This window comes from Psammomys obesus, unplaced genomic scaffold, assembly GCF_907164565.1.
Source record: "Psammomys obesus unplaced genomic scaffold, mPsaObe1.curated_primary_1811, whole genome shotgun sequence".
Lineage (NCBI taxonomy): Eukaryota > Metazoa > Chordata > Mammalia > Rodentia > Muridae > Psammomys > Psammomys obesus.
In genome coordinates, this window is record NW_026591086.1 from 8,181,761 (window position 1) to 8,205,047 (window position 23,287).

Consider the following 23,287-nt stretch of genomic DNA (forward strand, 5'->3'; position numbering starts at 1 on the left):
CCTCTCACCTTTTGCTGTTATAGCTGTCTCCTGGTACACAGGCTGAGCTCTCCCAGGCCTCCATTCCTGCCAGCCCCAAAAGGCACATGATACCACACCTTGTTGGGTCACTGTAAGTTTGTTCCACTGTAAAAGTCTGTTTTTACTGACTACCCCTTCTTACTGTGCAACCCCTCCCCCTCAAGCCCTTCAAGTGATTTAAGGATGCAAAGAACACTGAATTTGTATTTATGCTAAATACAATTTAGCATAATTTGTATTTATGCGTTAATTAGGAAAAATACAAGACCAGGAAAGTGATCCATTGTAGAAACATCATGCAGAGCCTCCATTACTTTATTGTGTTCCTACATATATTACATGTACAACAGTAGTTAAGTTCAAAGATCCGTGGAACAACAAGGTTTTAGAACTTGAATGGCCTTGTGATCTAAGGTAAGCTTTAAAAGACATACCACTCCTGACAGCATCCCAGTGCTTTTCAGGACAAAGGCATATCGGTCTTTCATTTTATTATTTATCACTGTGTAACTTTGGACTCAGGGGCTTTCTTTTCTTTTTTTCCTCAAACTTGTTCTGTGGGAGAAAGGATGGCTTTCAATTCCCAACCCAGTGGCCTCCACTTCCCATGTGCTGGGATTATAGGGGTGTCCAAATGATTTTAAAAACATCCCAGGACAGTCTCAATGTTTAGCTAGACAAGTATCGCAAATCCTCAAACATTAGCCTGTGGCAATGACTAGAGTTATAGACACAAGATGGGACAGAAAAAGCTGACAGCTGTAACTTGACAACAGAAGGAAGAATTAAAGCAATGAAGGTTCTGCTACTAGCACTTTCAGGCTATAATCTCAGCATCAACTGGGTGACTAATCCTAGTTCGTTCTTTTTTCCCTTTAAAACAGGGTTTTTCTATGTACCCCTGGCTGTCCTTGAGCTTGATATACACACAAGGCTGCCCTTGCACTCACCGAGATCTTATCATCATGATTGGCTTAGTTCTGTGATTTTGCAAAACAAAACAGACTTTATTCACTAATGCTACCTTCTAGAAACAGGTTTGCTTTAGAAACTGTGGTTCCGACTTACCAAAGGGGAGAATGAGGGAGGGATGGAATGATACAGGTCAAAAAACAGCTGTAGAGTCGAAGAATCTAAGAATGCTAAGACAAAAAGACAAAGGACATGATTTTACTGCACCTGCACAGGCCGACATGCATTTTTCCTGCATTATACATCAGGGACAATATTCTTCTGATTATTTATCAAAAACAGTGTCATTTTTCTTAGGAAGTGATAAACTAGTAGAGACCCCCCCCCCCCAGGTCAATTCCTCTATAAAGTGTTATCTTTTGACTCTCAAGGAACTTTAGATAATCTAAAGAGGGCTTACCCTCTTTCCATGTGTTTGTCCTTTTCTTTTGATATTTTTTTGCTTTTTTAAAAGATAGAGTCTTGCCATACATCCTAGCCTTGAACCTGGGATCCTCCTGTATCGGCTGGGACCACAGGTAAGTGGTACCTCATGACACTTTGTTTTTAAGTTAACAGAAATAGGGAATAGAGAGATGGCTAAACAGTTATGAGCACTTGATGCTCTTTCATAGGACCTGGGCTCAATTCCTAGCACCTACATGGTGGCTCACAACTATGTGTAATTTCAGTTCCTGCAGATCCAATATCCTCTTTTGGCCTCTGAGGACACCAGGTACACAGTGGTACACAGCCATACATGTAGGTAAAACACTTGTACACGTAAAATTAAAAAAACAAACAAACAAGGCCACCCACCCCCTAGAGGTGTCGAGGCAGAGGTGTTATGCAGTAATTGTAGGTTCTCTTACGCCTAAGTTTTGCAGGACTCCTCCATGAAACCTCACCATGTTGTAAGCAAAGGCATGGAAACACTAAGTTTTGTTCAAAGTAAAAAAAGAATTACAGGGCCTCACTGGATTATCCTATAGACACAGGCAGGCAGATTTAGACTTAGGTTGGAGCTCTCTGTTACCTGATCGCCAGCTGGTAGGGATCTGAACTGTACACAGGTCATCTGAGGACTCATCAGTAGATGTGCCGATGAAATCAAAGTTCAGACAGTTATGGGTGAGTTTAAGCAGCTGCATTAGCAAGCCATGCTGACTTTCATCATTCAAGTTCAGATTCTTTCCTGATGCCTGGAAAAATTGTCACATAATGAGCTCCAAACAATTCTTTCTTCCCAGCTTCAGAAGTAGGCTGTTAAGCCGGAAAAGGAGGACTGTACTTTAGCAGTGTAACATGTTTTTACTCTACTAAGATGCTGCACTTCTTTTGCTTTTCAAGACAGTGTTTCTCTGTGTAGCCTTAGCTGTCCTGGACTCACTCCATAGCCCAGTCTGGCCTTGAATTCAAGAGATCCACCTGCCTCTGCCTCCCAAGTGCTAAGATTAAAAGATGTGCACCAGCACCACCTGGCAGATGCTGCACTTTTATTAACAATGTTATCATGAAAAAAAAAAATCTACTCTTTCTTTTAGTATTAACATGTATGTAAAAAAATGAGCCGATATTTAGAGAAATCCTTGGGTTAACACTCATTTTTAATATGTTGTAGCCATAATAGCCACTGGGAATCCTAAGCAATATGGGATGTGGCAGCTGGATGGATGTTCAATCTTAGTAATTTCTAGGCATGGCTGAAATAAAACTATAGACAGAATTCAGAATAAGCTTTACAATTCCCTTTCTCTTTGTAAAATCATTATTACCATTTTTTTTCTAATGAGAATTGAAACAAAATTACTTTGAATATTACATATTTATCTGCAATGTATCTGTAGACTTCTAGATACTGATCCTTAATAACTGTGGTAACAGTTTACAAAGATCTACTAGCTGGGCCTCAGTGATGAACTGCCTAATTATTTCTAATTGGATCAGGGAGGATTTGATCCTTAGTTTTCTGAAAAGCTATTTCTCTCAGTAAATGTCACAGATTTGTGGATATCATAGCTTTGTTTGGCAGCTTGCTGGACAAAGGAACATTTGTAAATTTGGAGTTAAAACCAGAAAGGTGGGTATCATTAACGAGTACAACAGGAATAATACAAATTCGTTTCTGAAGCTAAAATTGGGAAAGATCAGAAACAGAACAAAAACAAATAACAGTGAAGCAAAAAGGCCAGAGGCTATCCCTCATTTTTAGCTCTCCACATTGAAAAAGCCACCTGACACTGTTATAAATGTGTGGGATTCTCCCTACTCCCTTCCTTAATCTTTTTGAGATAGGGACTTATTCTGTAGCCTAGGCATACTGCATTCATGACAGACTTATCATTTTTTGTGGCACTGGGGACTGAACCTAGCTAGGCTCTCAGGCAGGGTAGGTAAATACTCTACCTGATTTTTTTTTGATTAATTCAATGTTGTCAACAAATGAAATTAAAACCAGCTTTCTATTTAAAGCAGATAATTTCCTTATGTGACACTGCCTGTCCCTTCAGCTTATTAAATCTAAGTGGATGCTAAAAAACCCCAAACCAGTTTTCTTTACAGATGTTGCCTGTTTATTTGTTGCGTTTAATGCAGCAGGGAACAGAAGTCACCTAGTTTTGTATGGTAACAATGTAGTCTTGAATCTGCTTGCAGAACACTTAAGAATCTAAACATGCTTCCATTCTGTATAAAGACATTTTATGTGGCTATAAAACAAACATCAAAATTCTAACTTGTAGTAAATTATATCCTGTGAAGACAGGAACAAGGAATAAATGTTCACTCACTGCTTTTTCCTTAGAGGAATAGCTCTTAAACGGGGAAACCATGCGATCCTTTCTCTAAGTCAGTGATCAATCTGGCTAGCTGGTTCTTCATCTCTAGATGTGTGTAATGTGATAGATGATGGGCTTAAGTTTAAGTTAGGTGCTGACTCTAACAATTCCCACCACTCTTAACCTTGAAAAGGAAGTAGGAATGATGACCTCACTTATAACCATACCTGTTTTAGTAAATTGCAGGAAAGTGTGAAGATATCAAACAGTGACGAGTCTCGGAAAGAAGAGGCTATTTTTCTGTGTTTGGTTAAAGGATGGGTAGTATCTGCCTGTGTAAGAAAGAATAAGCCAATGCAAGTTTTAAAATTAATTTGGGAGGGGGGCTCATATAGATTTAAAACAAACCAGAAGGCTACTACAATATAAACATAAAATTCATTTTTTTAACTTAATTGAAAAATTGGATCAAATAGGAAGATGTGAAGAATGAGGTTCTTCATGACTATCATGATTTCATTTCTCTTTAGCCTATAGAGGAAAAGCAAAACTGCAAGAACAGTTGGCATAAATTGCTAGCAATTGCTGTCATGTCATATCATGGCTTAGCTACAAACTAGACAGAGCAGAAAGGCTGGGCTTTGCTAAGTTATCCCATAAGGGCTGAAGCAACTGCACAATTTCAAAACAGCCATTAATAGCCATGAACTTGAAAATAAAGGCATGGCATGTAGCCTCATTTCATTCTCTAACCTATTTCAATGTGGAAATGAGAACTTAAATGGTTTTAAGGATTTCTCATTTCACTGTTTTTTTTCAGCTGCTATAGAACACTATATCCTGTATTTTTAACACAGAGTAAATACTGAACGAGTGGAATAAAAGAATTAAGGTTGTCTATAGTCTTTGTAGTCTAACCATTTATTGAAAACTTAAGTTTCTTTTATTGATCAGTTCCTCCAAGAGGGGCTCACTTTGTTTAAGTCACATTGAAGAGTCATATAGAGCATCCATAATATCACCTCTAGGTTCAAACAGGAATGGTAAAAAGAAGTATAACTTTCTGATTTAAATGTGAACCAATAGATAACAGAAAATTAGAGGATCAAAATATTCCAATTCTACTGTCCATGTCACTGTGCTATGTATGTCATACATGATGAAGCAATGCTTTTAGTTTGTTTTTGAAATAGAATCTCACTATGTAACCCTGGCTGTCTTGGAATTTGTTATGTAGACTAGGCTGGCCTTGACCACCAGCTTCTGCCTCCCTCACACTGGGACTACAGGCATGTGCCACCATGTCAGGCCATTGCTAGATTTTATACATATACAGTACCATATACTGCTGTATCTATCATAATAAACACGTTAACTATGTCAAGTACATTTTCATTTACAACGTTCTCCTGCACTGAATTTAGAGTCCTGTGCTTGTGAGTAAGTGCTCTACCATGGAGCTATGTCCCCCACCCCAATCACTTAAGTAAAACCCAGGAACAATTAAAAAAAAATACCAATATTCATGTATTTGGAGGCTGAAGAACTGCACAATTGCATATAGAACAAGCTTTAGGAGACAGAGAACATTAAGGTCATCGCCTTTGTATTTAGTTAATGGATGTTCTCTTTACTGTAAAGGTAAAGTGCTTGGACAGTCCCTTGTTAACACAGGATCTAATGTAAGACTATCTGGTCTCAAATTTAGATATTGTTGCTCACTAACTGCGAAACTGTAGACAAGTTATCATGTATCTCAGTTTTCTTATCCAGAAAATGGGGCAGCCACAACACCCACCTCAAGACTGTTGAGACTAAAACCACTGAATTTTCATTAAAGAGCTTAAAATGGTGGCTGGCCCATCATAATTACTCAAAGGCCTAAGCTACTGGTACTTTGCTGACTACTGTTCACAATGGCAACTGCATCTAAGAGATAACAACTTAAGCACTTCCAATTTCAACAGGCTGTAATCGAGAGCATTAAGAGTACCAATTTACAGTTAAAAGTTCTCAGGGTTAATAAAACATCTGCATAATTATTAGCAACAGCAACAGTAATGCCCATGTAATTAATTTGCTCGCAACTTAAGTGTGAGGTGTTACAACTAATATCAATATTGGCCTATTCAATAATTATAAAATATAGAAGTAAACAACCAAAATGATAAAGCCAGAGCAAAAAACATAAACAAAAAAGAGAAAAAACAGCCACTGGTGTTTCCTCTGTAATTATTTGGTGAGATCAATGACTACTTGAAAGAGTAACTAGTAAAGAGCATTTTATTCACTCTGAAAAAATCATCAGCAAGATCTTTAACAGTAACACATGGGAACTGACTTCTATTTATTCATAGATTAAAAAAAAATTTAAATTGTACTTTATCTTTTTTTTTTTTTCCCTTTTCCTTTTTTTTTTTTTTTTTTTAAAAAGACAGGCTTTCTAGTCCAGGCTGGCTTTGAACTCCTGGTCATTCTGTCTGCAACTGCCATGAGCTGAGGTTTACAGAAGCGTACCAATATGCCAAGAGTGTGTAGGTCTAAGGGCCTGGGCCTGGTGCATGCTGTCTAAGCACTTTACCAAGTGAAATACAGTCCCAAACCTGGGAACTGATTTTTACATAACTTTAGCAGATCTCTTCCACATTCTGGTAAGGTTTTGACACAGGATCATCATTCTCATCTCTTAAAAGAACACTGATATTAATAAGGGTACTAGAACTGATATGGGAGAGTAAATTATTTTGGCTCAGAAGTGAGCCAGAATAAAAAGAGTGATGTGGGTTGCATTTACAGAGGAAACCCAAATGGATCTATTTTGTTTCAAGAAGGCATTAATCACTTACCGCAAAAGCACACAACTGCCAAAAAAGATCACCCCACACACAGCAGAAAGCATCAAAACTAAGAAAAAAAAAAGTGTCACTTACTTCAATAAGGAAGGCTGTAGCACTTACTTGATTAATTTCATTGGTGAGCTGAGATAAAATTGTGACTCCAATGATGCAGTATTCAACACTGTCCTGGTAAGAAAATACATAGGAGAAAATTGGCATGGTTTGGCTCTGGAACATACTCATATTGCTGAATTACAGATTCCTTGTTAACAGGAAAACTGCCTAGAGAAAACAGTTTCAACCTGTTGCCTTGTAGAACATAAATACCACCTTCCATAAAGAAAGACTGCTGCATTTGACCTTAATCAAATTTGGAAGTTCTCCAAAGCACCACAGCATAAACATTTAAACAGAAACTGCAAAACATATCTCTGTAAAACAAAGACAAACAAAAATTTTAAAAGAGACTGTTTAGAACAACAAGAAAAAGGTAAAGATGGGTGATGGAGAGATGGCTCAGCAGTTTTCCAGAGGACTAGGGTTCAAGTTGCAGCACCCGAATGGAGGCTAACAACCATCTGTAATTCTGCTCCTGGGGAATTCAAAGCCACCTGCAGGCACCAGGCCAGAGGACATATATGTAGGTAAAACACCTATGTACACTGGATAGGAAGTTTATAGAAGAACAAATAAAGCAGCAAATTAACACAAAAAAGTTTATTCTACCTCCTTCATAAGCCAAACAATTTTTACCTAAAACCAAAAATGCTTAGCCTTTAGAGCTGAAATAAAGAAAGAAACCGAACTTTTTAAAGATTACTTGGAAATATCTTTGAAAGCCACAAATACTTTTATCCTTCTGTAACTTCAAGGTTAGTTCACCTGACAGGTACACTTTCTCAGTGTGACAAGAGGTATGTGCTGTGATAATTACTGAATATCGAACAGCAGCAATTGAGGCAAACTAAATGTTCATCAATAGAATGCCAGTTAATTAATTTATGGTATTTTCGCTTGGTTCAGTGTATAGGGATCTTCAAAATAGAATGGATTTATTTATGCTACTATGCAAAAATAATCATTAACAGGGTAAAAAAACAAGATGGTGAAGAGTATTTCAGATAATGACATTTTATGTAGTTTTTAAAAAGTAGATAAGCATCAAGTCTATTTCTGTTGCTTTCCCCATTTCTGTTATGGCACATGTGTGTGCACACACACAGACACAGACACCCACACATTCACATACATACCTGTAAAAACCTTGTGACGTCTGTGATTGCATTTCTGAAGACATAGTCATCCTTCTGGCAGTCAAACCATCCCAGCTTTGTAATCCTGGCATATAACTGGATGAGTGCTTGTGTCACGAAAGTAGCCAGCTTTGGCCGAGTGGCAAGGTAGTTGAGCACATAGTTCCCTATGAAATAAAACAGTACACGTTAAGGAGGCTTTAACCACAGACAGCCAACCTTTAAAATACCTGAGATAGCTAGAAATGATAAATGCACAACTTAACTTTCTTAGTTCTTTATTCTACTGAGAAACTTCAAATTGAAGATGGCGATGATTTTCACGGTTCTGAGGACAGAGCCCAGGGTTCTGTGCATATTTTAGTGTCAATGAGCCCATTTTTACTCTCCAAGTTAAGACTATTGTAATCTTGCACTGCTAACCTCAGTTTTGGGTTATCAAGATCACCAAGAGTAATTCAGAGATTGTCAAAGACTTCTTTAAAAGTGTTTTCAAGTCTGACCGAGAATGCTGACATTTATAAATAGACAAGATGGGGATATTTAAAGTCATGATTTTCTTTTCAGGAAAAAAAGTAGACTTTTGAATTTAGACTTTTACATCATCATAATGACAAATCTGAACAATAGCAGCCTTAAATGTACTCTTACATGGCTAAATAAAGCCATTAATGCAACCTAAAAAAGCCTTTAAGAATTTTTTCTGAGGTATCAGTGACAATAAAAAATGAAAAAAGGCTGGGTGTGGTGGTTCATGCCTATAAACCTACTAGCTGTGAGGGAGACAAGAGAAATGTGAGCTTGAGGCCAGATTGAGCTACACAGTGAGGCCCTTTCTCCGAAACAAAAAAAGTGAGTAAAAGAATGTGTTAGCAACCAAAAAGATGGCTTAGAAATCATGTGAAGTAACTGCACTGGACCCAAAACTCTGGGGGAAAATAAACCCGAATTCTAGATACATTTAATTACACTCAACGATTTAACTATTTAGCCACCATTAGCACACCACTAGCCAGATTTTTTTAAGACAAAGCAGAAAGTTTTATACTTACGGATATCTATCCGCTGTTCCAATGGTAGAGGGTTGTTTGTTCGTGACACAAGCTTGGTAAGGCATGTAGCTGCTAGCAACTGGGAGTAGGATGACTGTGGAAAGAGAGGGAAAAAACACTGAATATTATATTGGGTGAGCCAGCTATAAGGTTTTTGTTTGAGATGCTTTAATGACGCGTCACAAAGTTTCACCTGTGCCATTTCTGCAGTACAGCATTAGAATAAAAGGGAAAAGGGGAAACCAAATTATTATAAAAGCCCACTATGTTGCACAGCTCATCTCCAAACTGTATCTGTCCATCAGCTCTGGGAGTACACATGATAGTTTTACAGTAAACTTCTGACCAACTATTTCTGAGAAAAATTATGTCCTAATAATGGAATATTATCTTACTTTCCTCTAGTGGGGCTTTTAATAAATTTTGGACTTTCGAGCACAAAACATTCCAGCTGATCATAACATAAAGAGGAATCATGTGTGGTGATCTTACATAAAATTATATAACAGGAACAGATTCAGAACATAAAAAATTTTAACTGAAGGTCAAGGATAATTGTCTATGAAATTAAGTTTTTCTTGTTTGTTTTTTGATACAGTGTAGCCTTGGCTGTTCTGGACTTGTAGACTAGGCTGGCCTCAAACTCACAGAGATCTGCCTCTGCCTCCTGAGTGCTGGGATTAAAGGCTTGTGCCACCACGCCCTGCTTGAAACTAAGTCTTAAAGACATCTATTCATGTTAGCATTTTGTTTTTTGAGACAGGGTTTCTCTGTGTAGCTTTGGCTGTCCTGGACTTACTTTGTAGACCAGGCTGGCCTCAAACTCACAAAGATCTGCCTGCCTCTACCTCCGGGAGTGCTGGGATTACAAGTGTGAGCCACCATGCCCAGTTTCATGATAGAACTATTATTTAACACCACTAGGCAGAGATTCTTAAGACTACGAAAAAAAAAAATGTTGGTGTTGTACTCCCTTAATCCCAGCACTCAGGAGGCTTAGGCAGGAGGGCAGCTGGGAGTTCAAAGCTAGGTAATGCTGTACACTTCAGAGACCCTATCTCAAAAACAAAACAAGTAATACAACAGAAAAAAAAAAAAGCTGTAAAAGTGACGTGATGTGATTTTTACACTTTAACACAGTTCACTATAAAAATATAAAGTTTTTATTCATAGCTTTAATAAACTTGCCAAACCACTGAGGCGTCTACCAGGGATCCACAATTGTTTTTCAGTACTGTACTGATTCTGTTTTCTTCTATCTTGTTAACTGTCAGTGAGAAACTAGGGTCAATAGTTCAGAGAGTGCATGTGAGCTCTGGGAGCAAGGAGTGAAAGGAAAGAGCTGACTGTACATCTCCCAGGACACACCAGCTCTGCACTAGCTCATAACAGTGACTAAAGAAAATGCATAATGCCAGTCAGTTGTGGCTCATGCCTTTAATCCCAGCACTCGGGAGGCAGAAGCAGGCAGATCTCTGTGAGTTTGAGGCCAGCTGGGTTTACAAGGCCAGTCTGGTCTACAGAGTGAGTTCTAGGACAGTCAGAGCTATACCGAGAAACCCAGTCTCGGAAAACAAACAAACACCAAAAGAAAGAAAATGCACAGATACTATGTGCAGAAAAGAAAGCCTCAGTCAGACCAGTGTTCACCCTGGCATGACTTTGTAATCTTCAGGTATTTAAAAAAAAAGCTAGATCCCAAACTCCAAAAGATCCATGATTTTAACACCTTCTATAATTTAATTATCGCATAAAATATTTGGACAATGATAATAAAAACTAAACAATAAGTCAATTAGAATTCTATTCTCAAAAATTAGCCCTTTCATATTTTCATATTCCTTTGGCCTGAAGGATAATTTTTAAAACATAAATTATTTTTACTTTGGTGGTTTTTGGAGACAGAGTTTAACTTCAGCCTACAGACTTAAACTCATGGCAATTATCTCACTGCTGTGATTACAGGAATGAATGAGCTATTTACTACTCCTAGCTTCTGGAAATTAAACATTTATAAACAAATTTTTTAGGAATACATTGTTGCTCAAGATACAAAATACACCATTATTTCTATTTCCAACTCTACTGGGCTCACAGAAGAGATTCTAATTCTAAAACCTAAACTTCCTAGCTAGACATGGTCACTTTAAATCTTAGCATGGGAGGTAGAGGCAGGGTGATTAGAAGTTCAAGGTCATCCTCAGCTACATAGCAAATTTGAGGCAACCCTGTACTATGTGAGACTCTGCCTCAAAAATTTAACCAAATGTTTTAATTTCCTTTATTTTCATTGTCATGTTTCCTTAGATTTGTTTCAAGTGCTAAGCAGAGCTGAGGAGAAAAGAGATAGAAGACCATGAAGTTTATACAACAACAAGGACTTATATACCCTCTTATATCCTATAAAGAACAGGAGATGACAAGGAAGCATAAAAATAGAGAATGCATCCAAGGAATCTGGTGCAGGACAGAAATGTATGTGTAAAGAGTTCACTGATGAGATGCATCCTCAACCTGGCTGGGATGATAGTGTTTAAGAGTGAAATAGATACAGACACCTGAAGACCCAGAGCACAGACTATCCCAGTGTGTCCCTAAAGTTACAACCAGAGTATTTCCTTAACTCTGCTATCCTTCAGGACTGTTAACTCTTACGTACACTTCCTCTCTCGAGAAGCAGCTGGCACTTGCTCAGGCAATCAGGGCTGTTGGTGAATTCAACCAAGGCTTTCTCTGCCTGCAGTCGAGTGGCTGTATCTGTTGTTTCATACAACTGTTTGCACAGATTCTCTAGTTGGGCCAGGCTCTGGAAAAGATCAGAAAAAGATGTCAGTCTAGGCAAGGACTGTCACTCATCAGAAGCTGAGTAGCCTTCATTTAATAATCTATTTGAAGCGTTAGAAAACAAAACAACAGAATACTTAAAACATCTCTACAGTTTTGAGTCATTCCCTTAGGGAAGAAAAACAAATGACATACTTTTTCTTGCAAATATCTAACTCCTAAGTCCTTCCAAAAAAAGTTCAAACAAAAATTCAAAACTTATTTTGTCACCAATTGTATTGTAAAAGTACCAGTAGGAAAATTGTTGCTAAAACCAAGCACATAAAACACAATTTAAAATACAGCACAGATCTTTACATGGTTAAGTATTTTCCTTTTGAGTAATAGTTGTTAGCTTGCAAGCCACCTATATGGATAAAGACATCACCTCTACAAAGTTTCTAGGATACTGGAGAATAAATACAGAACACACCTTTCTCCCCAAGTCCCGCATGTCGAAAGTACGGCATACACTCTTCTGATGTGTTTAAAATTCTTGCTTCAGTTCCACATTTAAAGTGAAAGAGTCAAAATAAATTCAACCCTAGCACCTGCTTACTTAGAGATAAGAGAAGGGAAACACCCCCAAACAAACCCGTCTTGCCAAATCTTGAACCTGTTCCAGAAAGGCAGGAAGGGTATGGGTGTGTGCTTTGGTTACAATCCCAAAAGGATGAAAACAAATCTACTTCCATTCAACATGTGTTCAAGGAGGCAAAGGCAAAAAGAACTAGTTAAATCCACACTTAATCACCCTCTTTTACCGACTGAGAAGGACAGCAAATGTATTACTAGTCTTTAATGAATAGTTTGGACTTTAGGAACTTTCAACACTAATAAGCAAGGCTTGGGTTAAGTGGTAAGCTGTGGAAATTGCTTGAAATTTCCTGCCTAAAACTATTCACGCTTGACTTTCAGTCATGGCTCTTCCACAACAAGGCAGGAAAGCCCTTATGGCAGGGTTCCTATTTTATTCAATGTGATTAATAAATCCCACCATTAAACCAAATGGCAAAAAGATAGATCCCATCAGCGCCACTCCAGAAAACCCTCAAAGAGTGAAACATCACCTTTCATCCTCAAACAAGAACAAGCGAAAATGCCTGGGGACTACAGTGAGACTCACTTGTTTCTCCTGACTTCCAGCTACTTCTCAATTCCTTCAGTTTAGAGCAGAGGCATTTGCAGCTGTGAAACTAGATCTCAAGTCTGAAGTTTTCTGAGTACTACCTGATTCCCTTGCTCCATATGGCTTACAAACAGGGAAATAGAGGAGAAATCTAACTATATATATCCCACAAAACACTTATGAATGCCATTTTTATGCTTCCTAGTACTGGCTGAAGAGCCTACTTTAAGTGGAATCAGTTTAATTATAAATCCTTACATTCTTTTTTCATTTTTTGAGATTGGGTCTCTCTACAGAGTCCTGGCTATCCTGGAACTCCCTATGTAGACCAGGCTGGCCTTGAACTCACAGAGATCTACCTGCCTCTGCCACCATACTAGGCTAATTCTTATATTCTTAAGCAAAACATTAAGTCTTCTTCACAAGGTTTTGTTTCAACATCAGATTTCAATTTCCTCATGTAAAATGATTCCGTTGCAATGAAAGGAACAAACTACTTAAAACAGACATCAAGAATACACCATACTAAACAGGAAAGCTTGGCTTTAAATTTGATATTAGGTAATCACACCAAACATCTAAACTTGAGAGTAAACTTGAGGTTCCCAACACCCTGAACAGACACCCTCTAAATAGACCTGTTGTTGCTTAAAGTATAATGATGCTCCTTAAGGTCTGATCAATCAGTCTAGTAGCTTCCCCATAGCAACTCTTCTTCATGTTTATTTCAACAAAGCTGTTCACTCTAGGATGGCTAAGCATCCCTTATTACCAAATTCTACATAGAAGTCACGGTGGGGCTTTAGTTGCTGTTTTGATTTGCTAGTTTAGCAGACAAAACATAGTGAGGAATAACACTGGTAATGAATTCTTAGTTCAGGAAAGAAGGCTGTTTAAAAACGACAAAAGCAGCCAGGTGGTGGTGGTGGTGATGCACACCTTTAATCTCAGCACTGGGAGGCAGAGGTAGTAGGATCTCTGTGACAACAACCCACCACAGCATGAGAGCCAAGTCCTCCCTACAGCTACATTATATGATGCTACTCTTGTCACAAAAAAGCCTCCAGATAGGAAGGTCTATTTTCTGTTCCTAAAAACTGTCATGCCAATAGTCCACAGAGCAACTTCTATCTGGTGCCACCAAAACAAAAGCACATTTACAAACGGGAGGGTGATCTTTACACTAGCAAAGTACTGCTTTATTATAAGAAACTCAGACTTAAAAAAAAAAAAAAAAAAAAAAAAAAAAAAAAAAAAAAAAAAAAAAAAGAAACTCAGACTTTTTTTTAACCACCAAGCCTAGAACCAGACTGATTTTGCCAATACCCACAATGTTAAAAAAAAATTACCTACACACATGCTTGTATATACATATAAAAGTAAAAAACAAAAAACAAAACATCTTTAATATTATTTTATTGAGATATGGTTTTGCTATGTAGCTTGGGCAACATCAAACTTGCTACACAGTCCCTGCTGGCCTGGAATTCATGATCTTCCTGCTATTAAGCCTATGGAAAATAGTATGACAAGCATGTGCCACAATGCCTGGCTCACCTGTAATATTTACCAGCAGTATTATATCTTCAACTTGGATATATAAAATGTAGCCCAATTACTCATATTTCAACATAAAAACTATTGTTGAGACCACAGACCTCACAGTATGCTCAGTTAGCTGAAGAGTTGATTCTATATAAGAAAAATAATTTTGTTTGTACACTGGATACCATATTACCTCACAAAGTAGGAATAGCTTAGAATCTATCTTTTATTTAGTTTGTATATTATTGGTTTTCAAATTACCTAATAGTGAAATTAGCCCAGTGCTGAAACAAATTTACTTGGGAGATTTCCACTCACAGATTAGGATACTTGCTTTTTGGAAGCACTCAATACTCCCTCATTAATTAAATATAAGTAGTAAACTAGAAGTGGGCATAACCCATGGATCAGATCTGTAGGTGTCTTTCTGAAACTATGTCCTTGACCTGACTCTTATCTGATCATGTCACATGACAGAAGCCACCATAATATTACAAATGAAGGTGTAGGACACAAGACCCAATGGGAAAACAGGCAAGCGAGTGAGCAAGCAAGCAACAAACCAAAACCAGAGAGTTGCTAATGTAGTAGCTGAACTTTCATAGTAGGATGTTTCAACTATAAAAAAAGATTTGGTGAAAAAAAATTGGGCCATGCCCAACCATTTAGATCCTCCTCACTGGCATTCTACATGCTGAAAAACATTAGTGTTAGGGATATTAAAAGAGAAGATACCAAATTTTTGGCAGAAAATGGACTACCTTGAAGTAAATGGGAATGATTTACAAGGGTATACTTAGAAAAGAAACTAGTCAAGATGAAATGTTATTGTCAATAATGAGTATCTAATCATCACAGATAGTAACTAAAAAACTCTTAAAAAATGAGTGGCAATTATTATTGACAGGTTAAAGGAATAAATGGTTGGCCAGCAAGATGGCAGGTAAAGATGCTTGCTGCTGCTGTTCATTACAATAAAGCTGCTAGGATAGCTAGGTATCTGCTACTATTAAACTCACAGACCCCAGAAGACACGTAAAAGTGGAAGGAGAGAATGGATTCCAAAGATGTCCTCTGACCTCACCCCACCCACTGTGGCATTTGTACACACACACATGCGCGCGCGCGTGCAACAAACAACAAGAAAGTATATTATCATTTGTATGTTAATTTTTTTATTTTTTGTAAATACATGGGGTTCTTTTTATTGTAAATTATAAGCTGCAGCTTGGGCCCACACCCCCCACTGCTGAAGTGGTGGGAGCTGAGTGCCCAGGTTAGTTGGGTGACTTAAAGATTTTGGTCCCCATGCCCAAGGCAGGGGCAATTCCTGCCTGGCAAGCATCTATTGGTCAAAATGCTACATTTTGAATTGATTGGCTATAGGAAGGTTGTATGTTAATTTATATAAGACAATTTGGATGAATATAAAATTAGTTACCACTGAGAAGTGAGTTTATGGGAGACTTAAAATTTCTGTAACTTGAGAAATTTAAAGGTTAGCTTTTTAAAGTTACATTAGTTAATTTATTGTGTGTGAACGTGCTATTGCTTGAGTGTGAAAGGAAAGACAATCTGCAGGACTGCTATCCTTCCACAATATGAGATCCAGTTATTGAACTCAGATTGTCAGGCTTGGCAATAAACATCTCTACCTGCTGAGCCATTTTGCTGGTCCTTGAAAAAAAAACAACTGAGAAAATAGACATTTCTATGTAGCCTTGACTGGCTTGGAACTCAATATGCAGACCAGGCTGGTCTTAAACTTGCCTCTGTCACCGGAATGCTGCAATTATAGGAGTGAGCCACTTATACTTTCCTTATAACTTAAATTAAAAAAGATTTATTTTTACTTATGTGCATGTGTGTGTGCACCTAAATGAGTTATGACCAGCATGTGGATGTGTGAGCCCAAGGCCAAAAGGTATTGGATTCCCTAAAAGTGGAGTTACAGGCAGTTATAAGCCACATGATTCAAACACGTTAGAACCTGGTAGTGTCTACTGAAGCTAAACTTATGATACCCTAAACTGAATGGTTCCCAAATGGAAAGCCAAATGCCCATTATTAGTAGTATGAATAAGTATTTTGCTTCCTAGTCTGAGTGCAGATTACCCAGGAATGTCTACTTTATATCCACCGAGCTGTCTATAATCTGTGCAGCTTTTTGAACATACAGATAAATAACACAGCTCTCCCTAATTCTCCAGGTATTTATTTTGTCCATGCTTTCTGATGGTAATGGGAGAGATGTTCATCAATACCCTAGTTACATCAACTTACGCCACTGGAACTAGGCCATGTGTTATTTGCTAGCAAATAACTAAGGCAAGGTTTCTGAATGTATCTGGGGACATTCTACTTTTAAGAGTACTGAGAGGGTTAACACTTTTTGGCTGCAGGTGCTGTGTAATGTCTACTGACTTAAAGCAAGATAAAACGCACACTTCGGCAACTGATATTGCTCTGCGGAGGGCTGTGAACATTAGATAAGGACAGCAACTGTGCCACCATGTGAGACTGCAAAATACCATATCCCATACCAACTCAAAATATGAATCAATTCTAACAAAATAAACACACATGTTCTTTGCACTGTGGGTAATATATAGCCAAAACATGTTAACAAATGATTTTATAAAATACAGACTTACTACCTGGACATAAATGTTCTTTTTAATTATATATTTAACCCATCAGCATTCATTTAATCTGTCACTAGAACCTGGCTTAGGCTCCTTGTCATTGTCACAAACAGTAGAGATGCCTGCAAGTTGCAGCATTTAGATATATTTGCAAACACAGCAGCCTGAAATGACATAGAGACATTTCTAGTTTTGGCCTCGATGTGTAGCTTTCAAGTTTGACAAAACTGTCAAACAATATCTGACTTTCCAGCTTTCCACAAAAAAAAAAAAAAAAAAAAAAAAAGAAGGCTAGGAAAGACTGGTTCTTTATTTTGAAGTGTCATTAGTCAGATTTTGCCAAGAAAAAGTTCTTCCTGGGAGATGGGCTTCCACACTTCCCTAGAAAAGACCTGGCTCTTTCCCTGTGCCCTACTGCAAATTCTCTCTTCAGTGGTTCACTCCAGAAAGACAGAGTAAGGATCCTGATGGTACAAAATTTGTCAAATCTACACAATCCTCTGAACACAGAAGGCCACGTAAAACTTTAGGTAAAGAAGAGTGACTCTAAAGGTAAAACAGCTTAGGTACTGATCTTGTAAATGTGTGACTCTGGACAAGTTAATTACAGCAGCTTGTTTCCTGAAGAAGTGAATAGATTTCATTACATTAAGTTTGTTTTTTGGAGATAGGGTCTCAATGTGTAGCCCTGGCTATCCTAAACTTATTATGTAGATCAGGCTGTCTTGGAACTTGGAGATGCAACTGCCTCTGCCTCCCTGTTTTGATATACTGAAGGGATGGCCACCACACTGGGCTTTTATTTGATCTTTGAAAGAAACTGTAGTTCTACAACTCTATGAATAATACTATTGTTCATTTTTCTTCTCGTTTGTTTTTGAGACAGGGTTTCTCTTTGTAGCCCTGGCTGGCCTGGAGATCACTCTGTAGACCAGGTTGGCTTTGAACTAAGAGATCTGACTGCCTCTGCTTCCCTGGTGCTAGGCTGAAAGGCATGAGCCTGTTTATCCTTCTACTTTTAATTAGACAAGCAAATATTAAAGTGCTCATGAAGACAATGATTAGGGCACTTGTTTTTTTTTTTTTTTTTCTTTAAGAGTGAATTACAAGCAGGGGAGTTGGACTCAAGTCAATAAAGTGCTTGTACCTGAGTTCAACCCCTAGAATGTCTTTTAGGGGGTCAAAAAGCTGGACATGGTGGCACATACTTAAAATTTCAGTGCTAGAAAGGCCAAGACAAATAGATTCCCAAAACAAGCTAGTTAGCCTGCCCAGCTTAATAAGTGAAGCTCCTGGTTGCAGTAAGACCCTCCTCAAAAAAGCCAAGATGAACAGCTCTTGAAGAATGACACCCAAGGCTGATCTCTGACCTCCACCTGTATACACACATACACATGCATGCGCACACACATACACATGCATGCGCACACACACACACTAAACTGTGAATTATACTTAATCCTACTCTATTAGTTGAGGGTAGGGAAGGAAAGAGAATACATTCAAAATTATCTTAATTTGTCCTTTTCTAAAGTAGAAATCACACCTACTTTATAAGATTATAAAAGTCAATGAGGTAAAATATGTAAATTGCTACTGGCTATTATCTATTAGATTAGAGCAACCTTTACATTTGCATGCACATAAACGCACACAAAATCTGAAATGGTTCCACTAAAGAGATTATAAATGTCTTTTCCCTGTGGAGCTACAGGAATTGAGGGAAGAGGTCCTTATTCTTCAGGAATTCTGCTCTTCTGAACTTACCTACTTGCTAAAACATATTTACAGTCCACAAATCTACATTCACTCACAGTGCTCTCAGTCACTGAACATGCACAAGTTGCTGGACACACATTTCTCCCTAAAGGGGGACATTCTCACAATATAAACAAGTAGAGAGTCTTTTGTATGTTTTACTTAATACTATCTTTTGGGCTTTTACATTTTATAGTTTTGTGCTTTTTATTGGTGAATTCACTGCAGAAAATAGTCCCCAAACATAGTGCTCAAGTGGTAGTTTCTAGTTGGCGCTCCCATGTTTATGAAGCTGTGACGTGCTTTATGCAGAAATTGTGTTTCTGATAAAGCTTTGTTCAGGCATGAGTTATAGTGTTCTTGGCCAAGAGTTCAATGTTAAAGTGTCAATAAGTACTACATAATGTACTTTAAACAGAAGCCAGCTTGACTGGTTGAAAATGAAAATGTGTCCAGAGGTTGGCACTTATCCCTGTACTTCCCCTAGGAAAAATGGTTCGGAAGCTGCCAACTCAGTATTCCTAGTCATTTTATACGGCATAATTACAGGAAACAGTGAGGTTGCAATACAGTTGTTTCTGGTCTCATATACAATCAAAGAGGTATTTATTATTCTATTTGTACAACTTCTATATTAATATTTATAATTATTTCAAATTCTTGAACAATTATCTTAAATGTTTGTTTCAATTGCCACTTGTCTTATATGTGTGTTATAACTAAACACTAATACAAACAATGGCTGAAAAAGACAAGTATGTCTGGTACACAGTAGAAGTGTCATAAAAGTGTCTTGTATAGATAGGCAACTAAATTTTTAAGAAGAGTTCTAAAATGACTTTGGGTTTAAATTGCAATTTAGCACACACTAATTTTACTCTTCCCCAAACTCAACTAAAACAACACTAAAAGATTAGAAAAAAAAAAAAGATGCCAACTCAACCCAACAAGGATAGGAAAAACAGAAGAGGACTTAAGAGTCCAGAAATGTCAGTAAAGTGATTTTAATGGGCCAAGACAGTGAAGTTCCTTTCCAGCATGGATAAAGAAGAAAACAAAACTTATGACTCCATGTCTCTAGATGCCTTTCCTAGCACGGGAGAGAGACAGCAGGAAGCACACTCACTCCACATACCAAACGGCTCACAACTGGTTGCTCCCACATGGGTTTGGCTGAATCTCCCTCACCATGCTGGTGGATTGACCTTGCTTTTCAGGCAAGAGTCTGGAAGACCTTTCCTTCAAATACTGAGAGTTGGAGATACAGTGACACGTAGTTACCAGCAAACGCACAGATAGCCCTACTGTGTAGCCCAAGTTCATCCACCTCATCATATGCGCTACCTGTGAGGACCAGAGTGGGCTTGTCAACTTCACTATGAACAAGTAACTGAGGATAACCAGCAATCAGGTTATAATCAAGAAAACCTTAGTTTAGAAGGCAGAGCTAAACAAGCAACAAGAATCAATCGAAAATAAACAAAAACTAAGTAGGAAGGACATGAAGAAAGGGATGAGCTCACCAGGGATTTAAAACAAAAATAAACTATGATTGTGGAATACCAGAATGTTAGGGAAAAAGAGACACTGAAGAGATAAAAATCCTAGAAAATAAAAATATGATAGCAGAGACAGAAGGTTGGTAATAAAGTTAAAGTTGTACAAACAACAGAACAAAATGCCCAAGATGGAAAATAAGAACAAAGTTAAGACAAGTAGTAGTGGAGTCTAGGTTCTAGTAACATCCAGTTAATGGGAGTTACAGAACAGAGAATGGGGAGGTAGACATTCTCAGCAGAATAAATTAAAAAAGCTTTCCCAGAACTCAAGAACAGCAGACTGAAGTGGTCCACTTAATGGATGTGCCCAGTATAATGGATGAAAGGCAACCTATATCCAAGAGCCCTGAGAACAAATAGATACAATGGTTTGGCTCTTCAGGTAAAGCCACCTGCTACCAAGTCTGATAACCTGAATTCAATCCCTTGAAACAGACTGGAACTCCAAAACTGGTACCTCAAATTGTCCTCTGACCTTCAAGCGTGTTGAGGTACATGGGTACACACACATATAAAATATTTTTTTTTTATCTATCTCTCTATACTTCTAGTCACCACACCTTTTTTTGTTACATTTTAAATTATCATTTATTACAATTTATTCAATTTGTATTCCACCTGTGGCCTGCTCCCTCATCTCCTCAATCTCACCTTCCCTCCCCCTTCTCTCCCTATGCCCCTTCCCAAGTCCACTGATAGGGGAGGTCCTCCTCCCCTTCCATCTGACCCTACCCTATCAGGTCTCATTAGGACTGGTTGCACTGTCTTCCTCTGTGGCCTGGCAATGCTGCACAGCCCCCCCCCCCCCGCAGGGGGAGGTGATCAGGGAGCCCGCCACTGAATTCATGCCAGAGAAAGCCCCTGATCCCCTTACTAGAGACCCCATTTGGAGACTAGGTCTATGGGCTACATATGAGCCAGGGTTTTAGGTCCTTTCCACGCATTGTCCTTGTTTGGGGTATCACTCTCTTCAGGGCCCCCAGGGCTCAGTTTTTTTTTTTTTTTTGTTTTTTTGTTTTTTTTTGGTTCTGTTGGTCTCCTTTTGGAGTTTCTACCCTACCCCCTCTAGGTCTTTCTATCTCCCCCTTCTTACATAAAATTCCATGCATTCTGCTCAAAGTTTGGTTATGACCAGTACAACTTTTATTATTAACATAAAATGCACTTACAAAAGGACTTTAATTTACTTAAAAGAACGGAAAGACTAGCAATAGAATGGAAAAAAAATCTTAGCAAAAACCTGAAACCACGCTGCCAGTAAAAAAAAAAAAAAAAAAAAAAAAAAAAAAAAAAATTCTACAAAGACTGCTTAAAACTCAACAATTACTTCCTTTAAAATTCCCACCTCAAATAACAAAAACAAAACAAAACCCAAACATCCCAATTAAATATGCACACATACACAAAGCTAGACACAGTAGCTTATACCTGTAACTCTACTACTTGAGAGCCTGAGGCAGGACTGCCCTTAGTCTGAGGCCAACTCTGTAGCCCAGGCTACAGAGTTCAACCCTGTCTTAACAAAACAAACCCAGAAAAGGAAAACAAAACAAAACAAAAAAACAAAAACTTCCTAAACCTAACCAAACACCTCCCCCTTCTAAAGATCAGAACAGACACCTCACCAAATACACAGATAGCAGGTAAGTATGTGACAAGCAGCTTAATTTCAGTATCACCAGTGTTCTGCAATTTAAACATTAGTAAGCAACCCTCACACAAATACCGACTACAAATGCCGGCAAAGACGTGAACAATGAAGACTGCCAGTGAGGGCACACATTGGCATAGCCCCTTTAGAAGGTGGTTTGGCAGTGTTTTATGAAACTAAACACACTCAACATACACGAACTGAGCTTCTTGGTATATACCTTTCAAAACTGAAAACTCACGCCTTCATCAAAACTTGTACACAAAACTTGGATGCAAGAAGACACTAAGAACTTAAACACACACAAAGCCAAACTGAAAAAGTGACATACTGAATGATTCCAACTGTATTTTATATCCAGGGAAGGGTAAACACCACAGATTGAGTAGATAAGCCAGTTCAGGGTTGGCTGGGTGAACAAGGAGAGCACAGGGGTGTTTGGGGCGGTGAAACGACTGTACAATACTGTAACGACAAATACATATTATTGTAGCTTTGCACACACCACAGTCAGTGGAAAGAGAAAAATGGGAAACTATGGGGGATGTGACAGGAAATGAGATGCTATGTAGAAACTGTACTTTTTACTCAAATTTTCAGTAAACTAAAAAAAAAAAATTAAGTACAGTAAAAAACAAATTTAACAATAAATAAAACTAATTACAGGGCTAGTAAGATGGCTTAGTAGGTAAAGGTACTGGCAGGCTTGATGACCTGAATTCAATTTGTGGGATTCACATGGTGGAAGGAGAGAACCAACCCTGAAAGTTGTTCTTTGATCTCTACATGTGTAATTCCCCCAATAAATAAATGTAATAATAAAAGAGGAAAACCTAGCTGGTGGTGGTGCATGCATGCCTTTAATCCAGCACTCAGAAGAGATTAGTCAGAGGCTGGCAGATCTCTGTGAATTCTAGAACAGCCAGGGGTACACAGTAAAACCCTGTCTAAAACAATCAAACAAACAACCCTCCCAAAACAAGCAAACAAAACCCCAAAATACCTTTATGACAGGTAATAAAATATTTAATAAAAAAAATCCACAAACTCAAAATCAATTTATTGCTGATCTGCTTGCAGAAGATGTGAAAGAACATGACAGATTCTTCATTTTTAGCTAGATAAAACTATGAAGAAATTCTTCTACATTTAAATATAGAAAAATAATAATTGGCCTCAAGGTAAACTAAATTATATAAATTTAAAAAAATGCCTAGTCAGCCAGGCACAGTGGTGCACATTTGTAATCCCAACACTGGAGGAGGTAGAGGCAGGCAGACCTCTAA

At 38.1% G+C, this 23,287-nt stretch overlaps 1 protein-coding gene across 1 annotated transcript in view; it reads right to left on the reverse strand.

Moving 5' to 3' along the window:
• The window catches only part of Xpo7 (exportin 7), an 87,786-nt gene that overhangs the window by 29,899 nt on the left and 34,600 nt on the right, over positions 1–23,287 (reverse strand). Inside the window, 7 exon segments of the mRNA XM_055609645.1 lie at positions 1,090–1,163; positions 2,009–2,174; positions 3,977–4,081; positions 6,707–6,772; positions 7,840–8,006; positions 8,892–8,985; positions 11,551–11,697. Of these exon segments, the coding sequence (XP_055465620.1) occupies positions 1,090–1,163; positions 2,009–2,174; positions 3,977–4,081; positions 6,707–6,772; positions 7,840–8,006; positions 8,892–8,985; positions 11,551–11,697 (819 nt within the window).